The following is a 21371-nucleotide window of genomic DNA, read 5'->3' as shown; positions in this document are numbered from 1 at the left end:
CCGCAAGGCTCACCCCTCTCTCCTATCCTTTTCAATATTTACATGTCCTCTCTGAAACTTCTTCACCTATCCTCCCTGGAAACTCTCTACACTTATGCCGACGATATCCTCATCCTCCTCGAGACTGACTCGAACCTCACTAATCTCGCTGAGAACATATCCGCATATATAATGAACCTCCATTCCTGGGCACATTCTGTACAAATGAAATTGAATGAGTCCAAAACAAAATTACTTTGGCTCGGCCCAATATTAGATCATTTACCCACCTCCATCCCATTATATTCCGGCTCCACTCTTCAGCTTGAGTTTTCAAGCAAAGTCCTTGGCATCATCATAGACTCCTCTCTCTCCTTCAATGACCACCTCAACTTCTTGGTAAAAAAATGCTTCTTTAGTCTTCATATGCTCAGGAAAGTGAGATCGTACTTTCATCATTCTCACTTCATCGTCCTTGTTCAATCCACCATCCTCTCTAGACTGGATTATTGCAACTCCATCTATTCAAGCCTAACTAAAAAAAAAAACTCCATAGACTTCAGCTAATCCAGAACGCCGCGGCCAAGCTTATTTTCGCAAAAGGCAAGTTCGACCACGTCTCCCCACTCCTGTCCAAACTTCACTGGCTCCCAGTTCACTCCAGAGTCCTCTTTAAATGTGCCTGTTTAGCCTTCAAGATCCTACATGGCATCCTCCCTCCCGTTATCCCACTCTTCTGGAATTCCTCTAACCCTAATTCCACTAGATCCTCCCAAAAACTGAAACTATCATTCCCCTCTACAAAAGGTATATCCCGCGTAGGAAAACTAGGAACATCCCTCCCCTTTAGAACCACAGAACTCTGGAATAACCTCACATCCCTGCTCAGAGTTTCAAGTTCCCTCCAATCCTTCTGCAAACACCTGAAAACTTGGCTCTTTTCAAAAATCTAACACTTCCCGCTTTTTGGTTCTTTATCTTCCTAGCTCCTTTCCTATAACCCTTCATTGTAGCTCCTTTTCAACCTAACCCTGTAAACCGTGCCGAGCTCTACGCTTGTGGAGATGGCGTGGTATACAAACCTAAGGTTTAGTTTTAGTTTTTTTAGTTTTTTAGCTATAGAAATAATAAATTGTTGTTGTTGTAACCGCTATCACAGGATTTGGAATGAGGAATGAGTGATTTAAGAACTATGCATTTCTCTGTTTACACACTAAAACAGTTTTAAGCATATACCCAGAGTGGTTTGAAAAGTTTGGTTAAAAAAAAAATTATTTTTTAAAAGTTATAAGAACATAAGAACATAAGAAGTTGCCTCTGCTGAGTCAGACCAGAGGTCCATCGCGCCCAGCAGTCCGCACCCGCGGTGGCCCATCAGGCCCATGACCTGTACGGTGATCATTGTCTGAACCCTTAAATCCCCTTGGTCTCTATCTAAACTCTCTCTATATCCCATCTCTACCTCTATCTGTATCCCTCAATCCCCCTATCTTTCAGGAATTTATCTAATCCTTCTTTAAAACCCTGGAGTGTACTCTGTCCTATCACAGCCTCCGGCAGTGTATTCCATGTGTCCACTACCCTCTGAGTGAAAAAGAACTTCCTAGCATTGGTTCTAAACCTGTCCCCTTTCAGCTTCTCCGAGTGCCCCCTTGTACTTGTGGGCCCCATTAGTCTGAAGAATCTATCTCTGTCTACCTTCTCGATACCTCTCATGATCTTGAAAGTCACTATCATGTCTCCTCTGAGTCTCCGCTTTTCCAGGGAGAAGAGCCCCAGCCTTTCTAACCTATCTGCATATGAAAGGTTTTCCATGCCTTTTATCATTTTCGTCGCTCTTCTCTGGACCCTCTCAAGTATCGCCATATCCTTCTTGAGGTACGGCGACCAATACTGGACACAGTACTCCAGGTGCGGGCGCACCATCGTTCGATACAGCGGCATGATGACTTCCTTCGTCCTGGTTGTGATACCCTTCTTAATAATACCCAACATTCTATTTGCTTTCTTTGAGGCTGCTGCACATTGTGCTGTTGATTTCATTGTTGTATCCACTAGCACACCCAAGTCCTTTTCAAGGTTGCTTTCCCCTAGCACCGATCCCCCCATTTTGTAGCTGAACATCGGGTTCTTTTTCCCTATATGCATAACCTTGCATTTCTCTGTATTAAATCGCATTTGCCATTTGTTTGCCCACTCTTCCAGTTTGTTTAGGTCCCTTTGTAGGTCTTCGCATTCCTCCGCGGTCCTAACCCTGCTGCAGAGTTTGGTGTCATCTGCAAATTTTATAACCTCACACTTCGTCCCCGTTTCCAGGTCGTTTATAAACACATTGAACAGCAGCGGTCTCAACATAGTTTTAATTGACGTCTGTACACTTAGGGCTCCTTTTACTAAGGTGCACTATTTACTAAGGTGCTCCAAAAACTAACGCCAGCTCAATGGAGGCATAGCGCATGATAAAACCGCTAGCGCAGCTTAGTAAAAGGAGCCCTTAGTCAAGTGAATGTCCAATTTTTTCCCATCTCGTCTGAAAAATATGTCTTGTCATATTTTTAAAAAATATTTGTTTAACTTTTTTCTTTTTTACCAAACTTTTCAAGCCGCCCTCCTACATAATTTGCAAATATCAGTGGTTCTCCAGACCTAGAAATATGGTGCATTTTTATAGTGGGAATGCAAAGATCATTTAATTATTAAAGTATTTTTCATTAAACTGGCTGATGAGAGGCTAGAGAAGTTTCTATATGAAGAAAACTTGGTAAGTAAATTATCTCAGGTAACTTATACTATGCTTGTTCTTTAACACCAGGATCAATTTCTTTTGTCCTTAAACCTAATTCTTGGAACCTCCACTTGCATAAAAAACATATTGCCAGTAACTGCAGATAAGTCAGGGAGAGAGTGAATGAAAAAGACAGATTGCCTCTTAGTGGTGCTTCACTAGTGATCCCCTCTTTTGCAGGATGCCCCCTCCCTCTCACTGCTTAGATAGAAAGAGAAAGACAGATAAGGCACACCCTGGCCTGGCCTCTGGCTGGGTGGATCAGTGGATGAGGCAGCTATAAAGACAAGACTGCGAGCCCTTCTCTGGCACCTGTTGCCAGATGCACCTGGAGACGTGGTGGGGCTGCTGGTAAAGAGTATGAACCCAAGTGACCTGGCAGCCCATCGGCAGACATCTCCCGCCTCAAGCCCCCATCAGCCTTATCCAAAGAGTGCCTCGGAAGCCACCGAAATGGCAATCTACTGTGACAACTTCAGCATGTATCATCAGCAAAACCTGCACTCTGCCCAGAGACCTGCTAACTACGGACTAGGAGAATTCGCCCCACCAGCAAACCCTTACCTGTGGCTCAACGGGCCGGGAGTCAACAGCTCTTCCACTTACCTGCATGGCAATAACTCAGCATCCTTCCTGCCTCCTTCTTATGGATCTCAGCGTCAGTTTCTGCCTAATTCCTCAGGGTTTGGAGGGACTGATCTGGGCTGGTTGTCTTTAGCCAGCCAGGAAGAGCTTCTAAAGCTTGTGAGGCCTCCTTATTCCTATTCTGCCCTGATAGCCATGGCTATTCAAAACGCGCCCGAGAAAAAACTGACCTTGAGTCAGATTTACCAGTATGTGGCTGACAATTTCCCTTTCTACAAGAAAAGCAAAGCTGGCTGGCAGAATTCAATCCGGCACAACCTGTCCCTCAATGATTGTTTTAAGAAAGTGCCCAGAGACGAGGATGATCCAGGTAAACCTCTTAACAACAAAGCCTGTTGCTTTACCAGGGGAAGGGGAGAGGGACATATGCGGTTCTTACAGAACTTGTAATAGGTCATATTGCACATATTAAAGGTTTAATAATTACAGGTTTGATGCTTGGAAGAAGCAAGCACCAGTTTTCATATTTACACTAATTCAAACTGATTTTTTGTATATGTTTACAGTGCATCTGATATGTGCCTATTTTTTTCTAAGAAAATATTGTACGAAATTGCAATACATGTTATAATGGAGTGCATTTTTCTCAAGGAAGTTATGTTTAAACTTTTAACTGATGATTTTCTTGTGGGGAGATTTCTTATATTGCTAAATATAAGGACAAGCTTGAAATATGTAATGTAATGTAATGTAATTTATTTCTTATATACCGCTACATCCGTTAGGTTCTAAGCGGTTTGAAGAAAATATACATTAAGATTATAAATGAGAAGTAAGAAGGTACATAAAAAATTCCCTTACTGTCCCGAAGGCTCACAATCTAACTAAAGTACCTGGAAATTAATAAAGAAGAGAAAATAAAGATGGTTGAAAAAAGAAAATATCTGATCCCTATTCAGAAATAACAAGGGTTTTAGAACATAAGAATAACCTTACTGGATCAGAACAATGGTCAATCAAGCTCACATATCTTCACAGTGGCCAATCCAGGTCACAAGTACCTGGCAAAAACCCAAAGAGAAGCAACATTCCAGAATCTCTCAGAGTAACAAAAGATTTTAGAATCCCAAAGAGTAGCAACATTCCATGCTACTGATCCAAGGCAAGCAGTGGCTTCCCCCATGTCTTTCTCAATAACAGACTATGGACTTTTCATCCAGGAACTTGTCCAAAACTTTCTTAAAACCAACTACATTAACTGCTCATGCCACATCCTCTGGCAATGTGTTCCAGAGCTTAACTATTCTCTGAGTAAAAAAAGTATTTTCCTGTAACTTCATCGAGTGTCCCCTAGTCTTTGTAATTTTTGACGGAGTAAAAAATTGATCCTCTTGTACCCATTCTACACCTCTCAGGATTTTGGAGGCTTCAATCATATCTCCCCTCAGCCATCTCTTTTCCAAGCTGAATAGCCCTAACCGTTTTAGTCTTTCCTCATATGAGAGGAGTTCCATCCCCTTTATCATCTTGGTCGCTCTTTTTTTTAACTTTTTCTAGTTCCACTATATCTTTTCTGAGATAAGGCAACCAGAATTGGAGATGGGTTTGGCGAAAGGAGAACAGATTGAAGAGTATTACAGAAAGTGACTTATATGTATGTACTGACTGTTACCCACTTAGTTGATAAGCAGGATGGAAAATTTTTAAATAAATATTATGTTTAGTACTTTTTATGGAAATATACTATTAAGAAGTTTTAAGATATTTTTCACTCTTAATAAAACAATACTCATGTCATCTGATTATTTTCAGGATCACTATTAAAAAAAAAGAATAGAATGAAAGCGTGGGATGAGATGTGACTATATTTTATTTTGAAATTATTTTTGTTGCATCAAGTTATTCCAGAGTAAAGCACTATTGGAGCTGTGCAGCAGAGGGGAGACGTGGCCTAATGGTTAGAGCTGCTGCTTCAGAACCCTGATACCGTGAGCTCAATTCTAGCGTGCTCCCCGCGACCCTGGGCAAGTCACTTAACCCTGCATTGCCCCAGGTACCACAGTTAGAACATGAGCCCACTGGGACAGAGAGCAAAAAAAAACTTAAGAGTACCTGATTTCTACTCTATGTATTATAAACTGCTTTGGGTGAATCTCTTAATGAAAAGGTGATTAATAAATATAATTGACATCATTGAATCATATTAATGCTTGCATTTAAAGGAATGATTTGGAGAAGGAGTGAAAACTGTAAATGAGGAAGTACCTTGAGTATAAGAAGTTAAGATGTTAGGAGTATGTCAAAAGCAGGTACAGTAAAACCTTGTTTTGTGAGCATAATTCGTTCCAGAAGCATGCTTGTAATCCAAAGCACTCCTATATCAAAGTGAATTTCCCCATAGGAAATAATGGAAACTCAGTTGATTCGTTCAACAACCCAAAAACTTTAATACAAAATACTATGGGGCTCATACTAAAAAAAAACCAAACGCCTAAAAAGTGGCCTAAATGGGTACTTGGACGATCAAAAAGCCTAATCGTCCAAGTACCCATAATCAAAGTTGGTTTTAGATGTATCTAAAACCAACTTAGGCCTTTCCCCTGCCTCTAAATGCAGAGAGCTTAAAGAGGCATTTTTAGAGGAGGGGAAAGGGCAGGCGGTGGGCGGGAGATGGGCCGACCTACAGCAGGTATAACCAAACTTTTGACAGGTTGCCTAGTCGGCACTTATCCATTTTGACTTAGACCAAGTCAAAACAGGTATAAGTGCCGAAAAAGGGGCCGCTGAGCTGATGGCAGCTGGCGCGATCAGCTCAGCGGCCCGGCAACCTATCCACCCCCCACCGCAACTATCGGGGCAGAAGAGATGCCTCATCTCCCCTGCCACAATAATGATACCACCAAGTGCCGCCAAACGCGGCACTTGGGATCGCTAAAGCAGCAGGAGAGATGACCCATCTCTCCTGCAGTGATCCACCCCTCCCTCCGATCCGATTGGGCCAGAGAGAGCCCAAGCCCTCCTGGCCCCGCCGACAACAATCGGGGCAAGAGGGAGCCCAAGCCCTCTTGCCCCGTGGCACCCCGAACCCCTGACTCGATTGGGGCAGGAGGGAGCCCAAGCCCTCATGCCCCGCGGCATCCCAAACCCCCGACACGATCAGGGCAGGAGGGAGCCCAACCCCTCCTGCCTTGCAGCACTCCCGAACCCTCGACATGATCAGGGCAGGAGGGAGCCCAAGCCCTCCTGCTCTGCTGAAACCCCCTACCTGCTACCCCCACTAAAATATGGGCAGGAGGGATCCCAGGCCTTCCTGCACTCGATGCAACCCTCCCACGACCGTGCCCCCAAACCCCCGTTTGGCCCCCCACCCCCACCCCCAATCCCCCTGAAAATCATTGGTCGGATGGACGGATGCAAAACCCATCTGTCCGACAGGCCAGCCATCCCCCGAATGGCTGGCCTTAAGGCCTGATTGGCCCAGGCAGCTCAAACCCTGCCCACAGGTGGGGCCTGAGGCGCCTGGGCCAACCAGAATTGGCTCCCTCCTGCCCTGATCATGTCGGGGGTTTGGGGAGTCGCCGGGGCAAGAGGGCTTGGGCTTTGCTGCCAGGATCGTTGTAGAGGGGGGATTCTGTAACCGGTGTTGTTTTTGACAGACACCAGTTACAGAATCCAGCTTTTAGGCGAAGGACTGGCTCCTCCTTCGCCTAAAAGCTCTTGTTTTGGGCTTTTTTTAGGTTGATTATATGGTGTTAGTGTAGATGTAGTGGTGGTCTGGGCGTTTAAACAGCTGAACGTAGAGGCAGGCCATTATAAAAAAAAAACCCTCCTTTTGGACGTTTTTATTTTTTTGGATAATGGACATTTTCCCTGCTTCTACTTTCAATGTTTAAGGCCTTAGGCCAAAAGGGGACTTAGACGTTTTTTTTTTATTATGCCCCCCCCACCACACGTACTTGTATTGCAAGACCTCACTCATTTAGAACAGTCACTATACTCCTGCAGCATCAGAGAGAGAAGAACCATCAGCTCAGTTGAAATGATGTGACGCGTATATACTGTATGTACTTGTATTGCAAAACATTGTTTGTATATCAAGTTAAAATTTAATCAAATGTTTTGCTTGTCTTGCAAAACACTTGCAAACCAAGTTACTTGCAATCCAAGGTTTTACTGTATCTAACATTACTAAAGCAAGTTTGGAAGATGGAAGACATTGGTAAGGCACGTGCAGCTTTTTTAAGATACCCAAATCTTTGCAGATGGTTATATATGATCTTTTGATAAGTTTGCCTGATTACTGTAATGTATTATATTTAGGGATGCCAGGGAAAATGCTTAAACAGCTGCAAAAAAATACAAAATATGGAAGCTAGATTTATGCACCAAAAGTAAATAAGAAAGTGCTTATCTTATTGTTAGAAAACTTTATTGGTTACCCGGTCAGGGAATGTTGCTTGTTCAATGTGATTTATTTATTTTTTTTACATTCAAAGTGCTTTATTTCCAGATACCCTCCTATTTATTATAAGGGATTCATCAAAATAAACCCTCTCCTGTGCTCACATCATTAACTCAAAACTTCTTAGAAATTCTAAGCTTGAATTTCTACCCTAGAGTAAAGCAGAGGTATAAAGCTTTTGACGCTAGATTCACTAAGGGCACGGATCGAATCCAATCCGTGAGGGATATGATCCGTGTCCAGAGGGCTGATTCATGAATCGCCCTACTTTGCATGAGGGCGATCAGAATCACGCCCCCAACCGACTGCAGGGATCGCTGAATAGTGATCCTGACGCATGCACAGACCATCTGGCCCTTCATGCTTGGCAGAGGTTTTTACCTTTTTTTTATTGCGAGCCCGTGGTTTTAACTTGCTTTAAACCCACAGGTTAAAACCATGGGTTTGCACTGCGGGGAAGATAGCAGATGGGGCAGAGAGCAGGAGATCGAGCCGAGAGCAGATGGGGCAGAGTACAGGAGAGCGGGGCAGAGAGCAGAGAAGCAGGGCAGAGAGCAGGGCGGGAGAAGGCAGGGCAGCCGGAAAGGACCTGAGCGACTGGTCCTCAGCAGTTGTTTATTTTTGGATCGGTCAGCCCAGTTGGTGTCCTTCATTTTTTTTAGTGAATCACTTCCTGCCTACATTTGAATGCCATTCCCCCTCATTTGCATGCGTGGATTGGAGGATGATCGGGACAGAGGTTAGTGAATCGGGTCGGAGGGAAATCGGGTCGTAAAGGGGTTGCTAAGTGGTCGGAACTTGATCGGTGGGCTTAGTGAATCTAGTCCTTAGAGTGTTGGGCCCTGATTATTGGATCAAATTGCCTATAGAATTGCTGAAAATTACAACATTGCCTTCCTATGCAAGGGTTGAAAACTTTTTTTTTTAATCATGCAAGGTTCTGTTGTATTAGTACTGTAATTTGTAGATGTGACTTTATTATGTCTTTGTTTTCAATTTTTATAGTTTTGTTTAAGATGTAAACCACTCCGAATAGACTGATGCACAAAAGTAGTATAAAACTTGATGAAGATGATGATTATAATAAATGATAAGTGCTACCTAAAGGCAATGTTAGTAATGTGCAATTTAAGGGGGTGGGGGGGAGAGAAAACAGATGAAGCCACAGAAAGTGATTTCAGTTATAATTTGTTCTTTTTATGGAAATATACTGTTAAGAACTCGTTAGATGTGTTTCATTCTTAATAAAACAATATGTAATATGCATTTAATTATTTTCAGGTTCACTATTTACAAAAATAAGCAAATTAGATTGAAGGTGTGGTGTGAGATGTGACTATGTTTTATTTTGTAATACTTATGTGCCCCTGGTCCCACCTTGCGGCTGCTCCGCAAGTCTGGCCAGCTCCTCCGGCTGGATATCTGTCACCAGGGCTCACAGAAAAAAACTGATAGTGGATTTTGCACACAGTCACATGGAGCTCACTTCAAAGTCTCTCTCGAGCTTGGGCATAAGCTGGGGCTGGAGGAGTTGCCATAATGATCCCAGTTGCCACCCACTCAGACCAGGCACGGCTTCCTAGCTGAAAGAAATCCAGCCCAATTTAAGGTGCACTTGAACAAACAAGAATCTTTTATTTGACTTGATTTCAGATTTCCAATTTAACTGTGCACAATTTACTCAGTGTTGACAGTCATCAGATACAAGCCATCTTTTCAGTTGATCATGCAATTATTTCTCTGTCCATCTTCCCCCTCGGAACCATAAAGAGGTCTCTCTCAACATACAGAGCATCGGCACAAGAATAAGGATAACTAAGCCCTTGTCTCTTTTCCCAAAATACCGTTTTCTTACTTTCCATTCTTTTCGCTTTGCCCTCTCCCAGGAACCAGTAGGAGGCTCCCTCAGTACACTGGGCTATGGCTAAGGTGACCATACGTCCCGTTTTGAACGGGACAGTTCCGTTTTCAGACCTCCTGTCCCGTTGTCCCCACAGACAGCTTCGGGACGCTGAAATGTCCCGTTTTCAGGGACAGCGTCCCAAAGCTGTGCTCGGGGACAACGGGACAGGCGATTACTTCCTGTCCCTCCCTGCCGCAAAAAAAAAAAGAAAAGCCTCCCCATCTTTCCCCCTGTCTGTTGCTCTTACCGCCCAGCCACTACAGCTGCTAAACCCGACAGGAAGTCTTCTTTCCGACGTCAATTCTGATGTCGGAGAGGACGTTCTGGGCCAGCCAATCGCTGCCTGGCTGGCCCAGAACGTCCTTTCCGACGTCAGAATTGACATCGGAAAGAAGACTTCCTGTCGGGTTTAGAGTGGCAGGGCAGTAAGAGCAGCAGACAGGGGGAAAGATGGGGAGGCTTTTTTTTTTTTTTTTTGCGGCAGGGAGGGAAGGAGATAGGTAGGCAGGCAAGCAGGCTGGCTTTGGCCAGGGAGGGAGGGAAGGAGAGAGGTAGACAGGTAGGCAGCCTGGCTTTGGCCAGGGAGAGAGGGAGAGAGGTAGACAGGCAGGCAGGCTGGCTTGGGGGGTGGGGGTGGGACAAAGTGTGGAAGGCAGCGAGAGGGACATAGGAAGGAGGCACTGGGGGCACTAAAGACATGGGAAGGAGGCACTGGGGGCACTAAAGACATGGGAAGGAGACACTGGGGGCACTAAAGACAGGAAGGGGCACTAAGGACACAGGACGGAGGCACTGGGGGCACTAATGATACAGGATGGAGGCACTGGGGGCACTAAGGACACAGGATGGAGGCACTGGGGGCACTTAGGACACAGGACAGAGGTACTGGGGGCACCAAGGACATGAGAAGGAGTCTCTGGGGGCACTAAGGACATGGGAAGGAAGGAGGGAAGGATTAGAAAGGGACAATTGTTGGGCCTGAGTGCAGAAAGAAAGAAACAAAAGAAAGGATACACAGACAGAAGGAAATGCAACCAAAGACTCGAAATCACAAGACAACAAAGGTAGGAAAAATGATTTTATTTTTAATTTAGTGATCAAAACGTGTCAGTTTTGAGAATTTATATCTGCTGTCTATATTTTGCACTATATTTGTCTATTTTTCTGTAGTTACTGAGGTGACATTGCCTATTTGAAAGTCATTTGCCTTGACATCTTTGAAACCCCCCCCAAATATAAATGATAATTAACATTTTCTCTTCGTATAGTGTGCTTTGTAGTTTTTTAAAATTTTATGGTTACCATTATGAATTAATAAGATATGTGTACATGAAAAATGAATGGAAGAAATTGGGGGCGGGATTGGGGGTGGGGTTGGGGTGGGGCTAGGGCAGGATTGGGCGGGCTAGGGTGGGATTGGGGGCAGGACTGGCAATTAATAGATGTCCCCTTTTGATGAAAAAAATAAATGGTCACGTTAGCTATGGCAAAAGAATCAGAATCAACCAAAAGCCAGTATTTTCTGTCAAATTCTCTTGATCTATTATTCTTTGTCCTCTCCCTCTGTGCTAGGGCCTTGGCGGGAGAAACAGGCCAATCAAAAGCCTAGCATTTAGCTCACACTCTCTTTTTTTACTTCTTTTACTCTATATGCATGTATTTGATGATTTTACATTGTGACTATTTCTCTGATTGTCCAGCATTTCTTATTGTAAACCGCCTCGAACAATTATGGCTTTGGCGGTATATAAGAATAAATTATTATTATTATTTTTATAACTTCACCCCTGCCTTTGGGAAAGGAGACCTCCTACTCCTCCCACTATTTCTCTTCTAACCACACACATAACTAGGGTTACCAGATTTTGCAAACAGAAAATCCGGACCCATGGCCCCGCCCTCAGGCCCAGCCTGATCTGGCTGGCCATGCCCTGTTTTGCTCTAAGCCTGCCCCCTCAACCTGCATGAGCAATGAGTGACGTCGGACAGCATTCGCGCATATGCTGGCGTCACACGATGATGTCATGCACATAAACGTGATGTCACTGCGTCACACCAGCGCATACACAAATGCCGTCCCGATGTCACTCTTTGCCAGAAGCTTTTCAAAACCCAGGGAAATCCGAACATCTGTTAACTCTGCACATAACTCTCAATGGCCTCCTGAAAATCCAACACCGTTGCCTTTATGGCAGAGGCATTTTTCCAGGGGAGTCAAACTTATTTTTGTTTTATTTAACTATTTCAGTGCAGGGATCTTCAAATTCACTCATTGAGATCCACAGCCCAGACTTGTTTTCAGGATTTCCACAATGAATATGTATGAAATCTATGTGGACAGTTTAAAAAGTTTGGTAAAAAAAAAAGTAAGTTAAACAGCGTTGTCTCCGTTTTCTGTGCAGTAGAACACTGTGATGGTCTACTAAATTAAGACAAGTGTTCGTTTTTCTTGCACTTGCTTTTGCCAAAAATTTTGTATGAATGTCCATGCTGTATAATTCAGCTTATACATAAGTTATTTGGTTTATCCAACTTGCATGCTAAGATGAATTTTTTAAGAAAATTTTAAAAAATTATAAAAAGTACTTCACGATTAAGTTTATTAAATATTGGTAGGTTGGAGGTTTTTTGATCTATGATGGATATTTACTACCTTGATATTATGGTGTGAACTTCATATGATCCCCTTAATAGGTATATCTGAGATCTTTTCCTCCAATTAGGTTTCATTAGACCAAGTCAAAAGAGGTATAAGTGCCGAAAAGAGGCCGCTGAGCTGATGGTGGCTGCCCCAATCAGTTAAGCGGCCCGGCAACCTACCCACTCCCCACCGCAACCATTGTAGCAGAAGAGATGGCTCATCTCCTCTGCCGCGATCCCCCCACCCGGCCAACACGATCAGGGCAGGAGGGAGCCAATGCCCTCCTGCCCCGGCAACTCCCCAACCCCTGACTATGATTGGGGCAAGAGGGAGCCCAAGCCCTCTTGCCCCACGGCACAGGAGGGGCCTAAAGCTACAGGGCCTATTCCGGTTGGCCCAGGCACCTCAGGCCCCACCTGTGGGCGGGGTTTGAGCCACCTGGGCCAATCAGGCCCTAAGGCCAGCCATTTCTGGGATGGCTGGCCTGCCGGACGGATGGGCTTGGCACCCGTCCGTCCAACAATTTTAAGGTACGGGGAGGGGGATTGGGGGGTCGAGGGGTCGGTGGGGGGGTCTCGCGGGTCAGCGGGGAAGCGTTCGGGGTTTTGGGGGAACGTTCATGGGAGGGGGGTACATTGAGGGCAGGAGGGCCTGGGATCCCACCTGCCCGTATCTTATGGGGGTGGGGGGTAGGGGGTTTGCCTGGGCAGGAGAGCTTGGGCTCCCTCCTGCCCAATCATAATCAGCGGAGGGCTGGGGGTGCCACAGGGCAAGAAGGCTTGGGCTCCCTCTTGCCCCAATTATAGTCGGGGGTTGGGGAGTCACCGGAGCAAGAGGGCTTGGGCTCCGGTTTGCTCCGATCGAGTCAGAGAAGGTCGGGCAAGACGGCTTGGGCTCCCTCTTGCCCCGATCGTAATCGGCAGGGCCAGGAGGGCTTGGGCTCTCTCCTGGTCCGTTCGTTGTAAGGGGGGGGGGGGGGGGTGGATTCTGTAACCAGTATTGTTTTTGACAGACACCGGTTACAGAATCCAGCTTTTAGGCTCAAAGCTCTTGTTTTGGGCATTTGGGAGTTAGGCTATTTTTAGGTTGATTATATTTTGTTAGTGTAGATGTAGTGGTGGTCTGGGCGTGTAAACAGCTGAACGTAGAGGCAGGCCATTATGAAAAAAACCGTCCTTTTGGACGTTTTTTTTGATAATGGACATTTTCCCTGCTTCTACTTTCAACGTTTAAGGCCTTAGGCCAAAAGGGGACTTAGATGGTATTTTTTTTATTATGCCTCTCCATGTGTATAGCCCTCGATGGAGACTACATTGTTTAATTTGCTTTTTTTCACCAAACCTTTCAGACCACCCTCGTATTTGCATTCACTACTTTCATTGCATGCAAATAGATCTCACACATATTAATTTTCAAAATCCTGAAATCCAGGCTTGGTTGTGGACCTCAAGGACTGGATTTGAGGTCTCCTGCATACTGGATCAGTGCACCTGTGGTTAATACTGTATAATTGCATCATATTAATGATAAACACTATATAAAGATAATGTGAATAATAATTTATTTATTTGTTACACTCTCAGAATCCATGCAGAGTCTCATTTTGGAGAGAGCTGGGTTCATCAGAGCTATTACATCAAAAAAGTCACCCTATTAGTAACAGGTCTTTATCTGCTTCTCTTCCCTTCAGGGAAGGGCAACTACTGGACCTTGGATCCAAATTGTGAGAAAATGTTCGATAACGGTAACTTCCGCAGGAAAAGAAAGCGCCGAACAGAGTCTAACCCCACGGGGGCTATCGGAAGCAAAGCTGAGGAGGGTCAGTCCATCACTGGAGGAAAGACTGCGGATACTCTGTCCATGGTGGTCCCCTCCTCCCCAGAGCTGGAGGCTCCAGCTGACGATTGGAAGAGTACAACCTCTCCGGGGATCTCCTCCACCCCCTGCCTTAATAACTTCTTCAGCAACATGACATCCCTAGGCCCGAGCTCAGTGAATCGACAGATGTCTTTGGGGCTAATGAATGAACTGACCCAGAGAAACATCTCTGGACTCAACACGTTCTCCAGCTCTGTCCATGCAGAATCCTCCTCGGAGTTAATGGACAGCAGCCTCCATTTCAACAGAGCATCATATTATAATTCCTTTCCGGGAGCAAACCAGAGCAGCCAATACAACACTCATTTCTACAACAACTTCAGCGTGAACAGTCTTATATATCCCCGAGAGGGCACTGAGGTCTGAGCACTGATTAGAGGAAATACAAACAGGAGTAAAATGATCAGATTTGGGTTTTTTTGGTTTATATTCTGTTGACTAACTTGAGCTGCATTTTACTTGAAACTAATTTTAGAAGACACATATGTTTGATCTTCCAGTATAAACTACCAGTCTAGATGGACGCACAATACAAATGACCAAACTGATACTACCAAGGGTAGGACTTTTTTTCACTGATGCAGTTCAAGATTAAATGGAAACATGAAATACGCTGCTAGGCAGCTGCCTATACTATAAGCTCTTCACAACTGCCCCACAGTTCTTGCTGTCTATCAGGAAGCTTACTATTCTAGTTCTTTTCATTCCTGAGATATGTACAAATAACGTAGATAATCAACAAAGAATTACAGACTAAGGGGCTTTTTTACTAAGCTGCTATAAGATCTGGGCTTATTGCACGGTAGTGTGGGAGTTGACTGTGCACTAAACCCAGATTTAATGCAGCAATGTTTTTGGGAATTTCCCAGTTTTGGGGCTAGATTCACAAACCTGCCCGATCGGGACCGATCCAGGAAGGTCCGATGGATTCTTCAACCTCTAAAATGCAGATGGGGCGATTAGAGGAATGCCCCCATCTGCTGGCACAGATCGCTTATGTGCGATCCCGACACATGCGCAGACCATCTGGTCTGCGCATACATCTAACCGATCCGAGCTGCAATTTTTTTTAAAAAAACTTTTTAAGCCAGCGAGCCCATGGTTTTAACCCGCTTTAAATCTGTGGGTTAAAACCATAGGCTCGCAATGCAGGGAAGGGCAGGAGAGATTCAGGGCGAGCAGGGTGGTGATTCTGGAGAGAGCAGGGCAGCGATTCAGGGCAGAGCAGGCAGGAGAGATCGGGGAAGAGAAGGGCAGCGATTCGGGACAAAACATAAGAACATAAGAAGTTGCTTCCGCTGGGTCAGACTAGAGGTCCATCGCGCCCAACAGTCCGCTCCCGTGGCGGCCCATCAGGTTCATGACCTGTAAGGTGACTGGCGTCTAAGTCCTTTTAATCCCCTTAGCCTTATCACTACCTCTATCTGTATCCCTCAACCCCCGTGTCCTTCAGGAAATTATCCATTCCTTCCTTGAAGCACGGTAGGGTACTTTGTCCTATTACAACCTCTGGAAGCGCATTCCAGGTGTCCACCACCCTCTGAGTGAAAAAGAACTTCCTGGCATTGGTTCTAAACCTGTCCCCTTTTAATTTTTCCGAGTGCCCCCTTGTTCTTGTGGTTCCCAATAGGCTGAAAAATCTGTCCCTTTCTACCTTCTCTATATCTTTCATGATCTTGAAAGTCTCTATCATGTCTCCTCTGAGTCTCTGCTTTTCCAGGGAGAAGAGCCCCAGCCTTTCTAACCTGTCTGCGTAAGAAAGGTTCTCCATCCCTTTTATCATTTTCGTCGCTCTCCTCTGAACCCTCTCAAGCATTGCCATGTCCTTCTTGAGGTACGGTGATCAAAATTGGAAACAGTACTCCAGATGCGGGCGCACCATCGCGCGATACAGCGGCATAATGACTTCCTTCGTCCTGGTCGTAATTCCCCTCTTAATAATACCCAACATTCTGTTCGCTTTCTTTGAGGCTGCTGCAGGCAGGAGAGATCCAGGGAAGAGCATCGGGGTGGCAGGCAGGAGAGATTCGGGGCAGCAGAGAGCAGGGCAAAGAGCAGGGCTTCAATGGAGCTGGAGAGTCGGAAAGCCGTTTGCGACTGGTCCCCAGCAGTCGCTTCTTGGGTTGATCAGCCGGCCCAGTTGGTTTTAAAAATTTTGTTGGTGAATCACTTCCCTGTCTACTTTGCATGCGTTTCCCCTCATTTGTATGCACGGATTGGAAGTGGATCGTAGGAGAGGTTAGTGAATCAGGCTGGAGGGAAATCTGGTCGCAAAGGAGTCGCAAACCGATCGGTACACGATCAGTTTGCTCTGTGAATCTAGCCCTTTGTTTTCCAGGTAATTCTCTATTTGTTACATCAGCACATTACCTGGAAAATTAGTGCTGGAGCACTTAACACCTCCTATTTAGGAGGTATTAAGGGCTCCATGTTAACTCTTCATTATCCAGTTAGCATGTGCTAATCACAAAGTGCTACCTTACCTGGGGATGCCTATTCTCTGCCCATAACACATCCCCTGTCAAAATTATATTTAAAAGATAGGTAACATGTGGTTTAGTGTGCACTAACAAGCAATGTACTACAAAATGCTTAATTTTGCATTTTGAGGGAAGCCACCTTCTAGCGTGCATTACCCCTCATTTTGGCTTAATGTCCCTTAGTGAAAAAAAAGATAACTATCCCCCCTTTTATGAAACTGTGCTAGGCTTTTTTACCTCCAGCCACACCGCTAAATGCTCCGACCCTCATAGAGGGGACCTTTTACTAAGGCACGCTAGCCGTTTTAGTGCGTGCTAACACGTCCATAGGGTATAATGTATGTGTTAACGTTTAGCGCATGCTAAAATGGCTAGCGTACCTTACGGCCTCTTTTACAAAGCCGCATGGCAACAGCCCCGAAGCACTTTAAATCTCTATGGGCTTTGGGGTCGTTAATGCAGCGCAGCCCCTAGCGCGGCTTTGTAAAAGTGGCCGTTAGTTAAAGGACCAGAGAATTCCTATGAGCATCGGCGCTAATACTGCCGCGGTCTTATAATAAAAAACACTATCGCATCTTCATAAAAAGTGATGGTAAATTCTTAGATTTATCAAGAGCAGAATTTTTTTTATTTAATATATATTTAATTATATATTTTATTATATATTTAAATATATATTTAATATTATATATAATAAAATAAACAGCAGAGGCTTCAGGGGTCCTTTTACTAAGGTGCGCTATCCATTTTAGCGCGTGCTAAATATTAGTGCACGCTAAACGCTAATGCATCCATAGACTACAATGTACGCATTAGCATTTAGCGTGAACTAAAACAGCTGGCGTGCCTTAGTAAAAGGACCCCTGGGTTAATATTACTTGTGATCGTCTTTTGGTGAATATTTATAGTCTGTTGTATTAGTAGAAAATGAAGCTATTTTCTAAGAAGTGTCTTCTACCATGTGAAAAGTCCAAGATCTGTGATGACCTTCTTGAGGTCACTTATCTAATGAACACATTGTACCAATGTAAACCAAAGATATATTAAGATCTGCATTTTCATCTTTAGCCAGAGATTCTTACATATTTTTATACATATTTGTATGTAACAAATATTTTCCAATGTGTTTTATATTCTGTAAATTATGTTCTTCAAGCTCCACTTATTTATAATGAATTGGAACCTTATGATTAATTTCTATTTTATATTTGAAATTAGTAAAAAAACAAAAAAAAAGTAGGTTTTTTTAAAAAAACAAAAATAAATATTCAGAATTTCTGAGCTTTAGGTGTACGTGTATTTGTTTCCATATCTAAAACAGGTTGTATCAACAGGTTTCTGGTAAGAATAAAAAAAAAAATATCTCTTTAGAGGCATATCCTGTAGGCTATGCCAGTTGTCTATCAATCTATCTTAATTACACAGTTAACTGTTAAGGTTTATCTTTTTTTATGTTGGGTTGACAACCAGACTCCTGACTGGTTGAAATAAGTGTTACTCCTCTAGAAATGCTCAGTGTCGGAGGCTTATGTATTAGTTCTGTTTTAACCCCACCCCCCACACACCCCTCTTTACAAAACTGTGATAGCGGTCTTTAGCGCAGGCTGGAGTACTGAATGCTCTGCGCTGCTCCCGACGCTCTTAGGAACTCTGTGAGTGTTGGGAGCAGCGCAGGGCATTCTGCGCACCGGCCTGCAGTTTTGTATAAGGGGGTAGGTCTGTTCTTGTTGGTGAATCTTGTACTTACAGTGGTACCTTGGAATCCGAACGCCCCAGAACTCAAACAACTCGGAATATGAACTATTTTTTTTATAAAAATTTTCCCCGGAATCTGAACGCTGCTTTGGAATCCGAACGTAGGGGAACTGCAAACGTTGCTCAGCCCAAAGCTTCCCCTCTGACACAGCTTCCTGTTTCCGTCTGGGTGGTTCGCGTCAGAGGGAAGCTTTGGGCTGAGCACTGCTTGCAGTTGCCGTTGCTGATCTTGCTGCCATGGCCGGTGGGGGCCTGATCTTGCTCTCTCTGCCAGGGGGTCCCGATCTTGCTGAGTTTGTGGGATCAAGGAACGGATGAATCCAGTTTCTATTATTTTCAATGGGAAAAATTGTCTTGGAACTCGAACATTTTGGAACTCGTATAGGGTTTTTGAACGGATTAAGTTTGGATTCTGAGGTACCACTGTATTTTCATACAACTAGTAGTTCTCATTTAAACAATTTTCATAGTGTAGATATGGAGGATTATGTCTTAACAGGTGTGTTTTTAGATTAGATTTAAATATGTTAAGGGAGGGAGCATGGGACTCACCTTCAGAAACAGGGCTGATGTGAAACATTCTGAGGCCCAGGACAGAAACTTAGGAGGAGATCCCAAAGCCCACAAACAGACTGCAGGCATGGGAGCCCCTGTACCTAGGGTTACCACATGGATTCAGAAAAAGGAGACTGGATTGAGACATCCGGGTTTTACTTCCATTGCTTTCAATATCTACACTATGAACAGACATGAAATATGTACAAGATTCACCAGCAAGAACAGACCTACCCCCTCTTTTACCAAACTGCAGGCTGGTGCACTGATTGCTCTGCGCTGCTCCCAACACTCACAGAGTTCCTATGAGCGTCGGAAGCAGCGCAAAGCATTCAGTGAGCCACCATAGACCTCCATATCTCACACACAGGCTGTTTCCTCATAGAAATAACTATGAAGCTTCAGTTCTTGCTCTGCTGTGATAATTTAAAAGTCCCCCTCTAAGTTTTGTCTGTTTGTATTATATTGTAAACTTCTTCAAGAAGCAGGGACGATCTTTTGTGTGTCTGGAAAGTACTGCCTGCAACTAGTAGGACATCACAAATATTATTAACAATTTTTCATGATTAAATAACTTGAACACCCACATTTACACAGCCGGCAGGAGTAGGAGAGGCCCCGGCCAAATTGAGGCGTGGGGCAGGCCGTTGCTGTCATTCATGTACATGTGTGATCACTTGATTGTGCACTGATGTCATAGATAACATCACTTGCACATGCTTAATTAGGGCTAGAGCAGGCTAAAACTGTGTTTTGCAACTTGGTCCTGGAATGCCCCCTTGCCCAGTGACATAGTAAGGAGAGGGGTGGGGTAAAACCTCCCCAGGTACCATTTTTGGTGGGAGGGGGCATGGCACCTTTCTACCCCTCCATGCTCATGCCCCCCTTACCTCTTTAAATCTTCGTCAGTGTGAGCAACTTCTCTGGCCTTCTGCTCGCACTGGCCTGGCTCCCCTATGAAATCACTTCCTGGTCATGGAGCCAGGAAGTGACATCAGAAGGAAAGTCAATGCCAGTGTGAGCAGCAGGCCGGAGAAGCTGCTCATGCTGGCGAAGATTTGGATGTACGAGGGAAGGGAGGGCATGGGTGTGGGGTGGGGATATGGAAGGAGTGGGGGGGGGTGGATAGGAGGGCGTGGGGGGATGCCACTGACCTAGGTACATCCTAACCTCACTATGCCACTGTCCTTGCCAGTCAGGTTTTCAGGATATCCGCAATAAGTATGCATGAAATAATTTTTCATATAATGGAGGCAGTGTATGCAAATCAAGTTTATGCATATTCATTGTGGATATCTGCAAACTTGACTGGCAAGGGTGTACTCCAAGACCAAGAATACTGTGTCCAGTTTTGGAGGCCACACCATCAAAAGGATGTGAAGAGAATGGAGTCGATCCAGAGAATGGCCACTAGGATGGTCTCAGGACTTAAAGATCTCCCATATGAAGAACGTCTGAGCAGACTACACTTGTACTCTCTCGAAGAGCGCAGAGAAAGGGGAACATGATAGAAACATTCAAATATATCACGAGATGCACTGAGGTAGAGGAAGAAATCTTTTTTCTTACGGGTCCCACGGCGACAAGAGGGCATCCGCTAAAACTTAAGGGGGGAAGATTTCATGGTGACACCTGGAAATACTTCTTCACCGAAAGGGTGATTGATCGATGGAATGGTCTTCCATGCCAGGTAGTCGAGGCCAGTAACCTGCTCGACTTCAAGAGACGATGGGACAAACGGGTGGGGTTGCTGCAGAGTTATACTTAAAAGATGGATTCTCAAAGGCGGGAGGGTTCTTTAGTGGGCAGACTTGTTGGGCCGCCTGCCCTTTTCTGCCGTCATACTCTATGTTTCTATGTAAGTTGAGAAGCACTGGGCTAGAAGGCTCCAGGAAGGCCCTGGAGTGATTTTGGTGTCCCAGAACTGGGAAAATATGAATTGTAAAATAAGACGATACTTCCAGATTGGCCAAGAGTGATCCTTTGGTATTTTGGGGCACAAGTCTGGCCAATCTGCATGAGAACATGAATACACATGTGTGGACATACCCAATTATAGCCCATAAACATGTTGGGAGGCAAGGGGTTAAGGTGGACCTGAAAACAGTGCAAATGTTTGCAACCTGCACATTTTAATGAAGGGGGCCAGCAAGGAGACTGACTCCTTAATTAAAGTTTAAAACAAATATTTTGAGGTCTGAGGATGTTTTGAAGGGCCAGTAAAGGTGCCCAGAGGTTGCAGAAGTAGGCTAATAGGTGCTGAAATGTAAAAGGTCCTGAGTATATAGACATTCCAAGTTACACGCATTAGCTGTGTGACACACATATTTGAGCCCCTTCTCCAGCTC

General features: G+C 44.6%; 1 protein-coding gene across 1 annotated transcript; it reads left to right on the top strand.

Annotated features, from left to right (window-relative positions):
• The first annotated feature begins 3124 nt into the window (after positions 1–3124).
• LOC117354869 (forkhead box protein I1c-like) lies at positions 3125–14599 on the top strand. Its single transcript, XM_033932854.1, has 2 exons — positions 3125–3719; positions 14046–14599. Exons 1-2 carry the CDS (start codon positions 3125–3127, stop codon positions 14597–14599), a joined length of 1149 nt encoding a protein of 382 aa, XP_033788745.1.
• Positions 14600–21371: the final 6772 nt, after the last annotated feature.

This window comes from Geotrypetes seraphini, chromosome 1, assembly GCF_902459505.1.
Source record: "Geotrypetes seraphini chromosome 1, aGeoSer1.1, whole genome shotgun sequence".
Lineage (NCBI taxonomy): Eukaryota > Metazoa > Chordata > Amphibia > Gymnophiona > Dermophiidae > Geotrypetes > Geotrypetes seraphini.
Note: the sequence above shows the minus strand (reverse complement) of the source record. Positions and strands in the feature narration are given on the sequence as shown.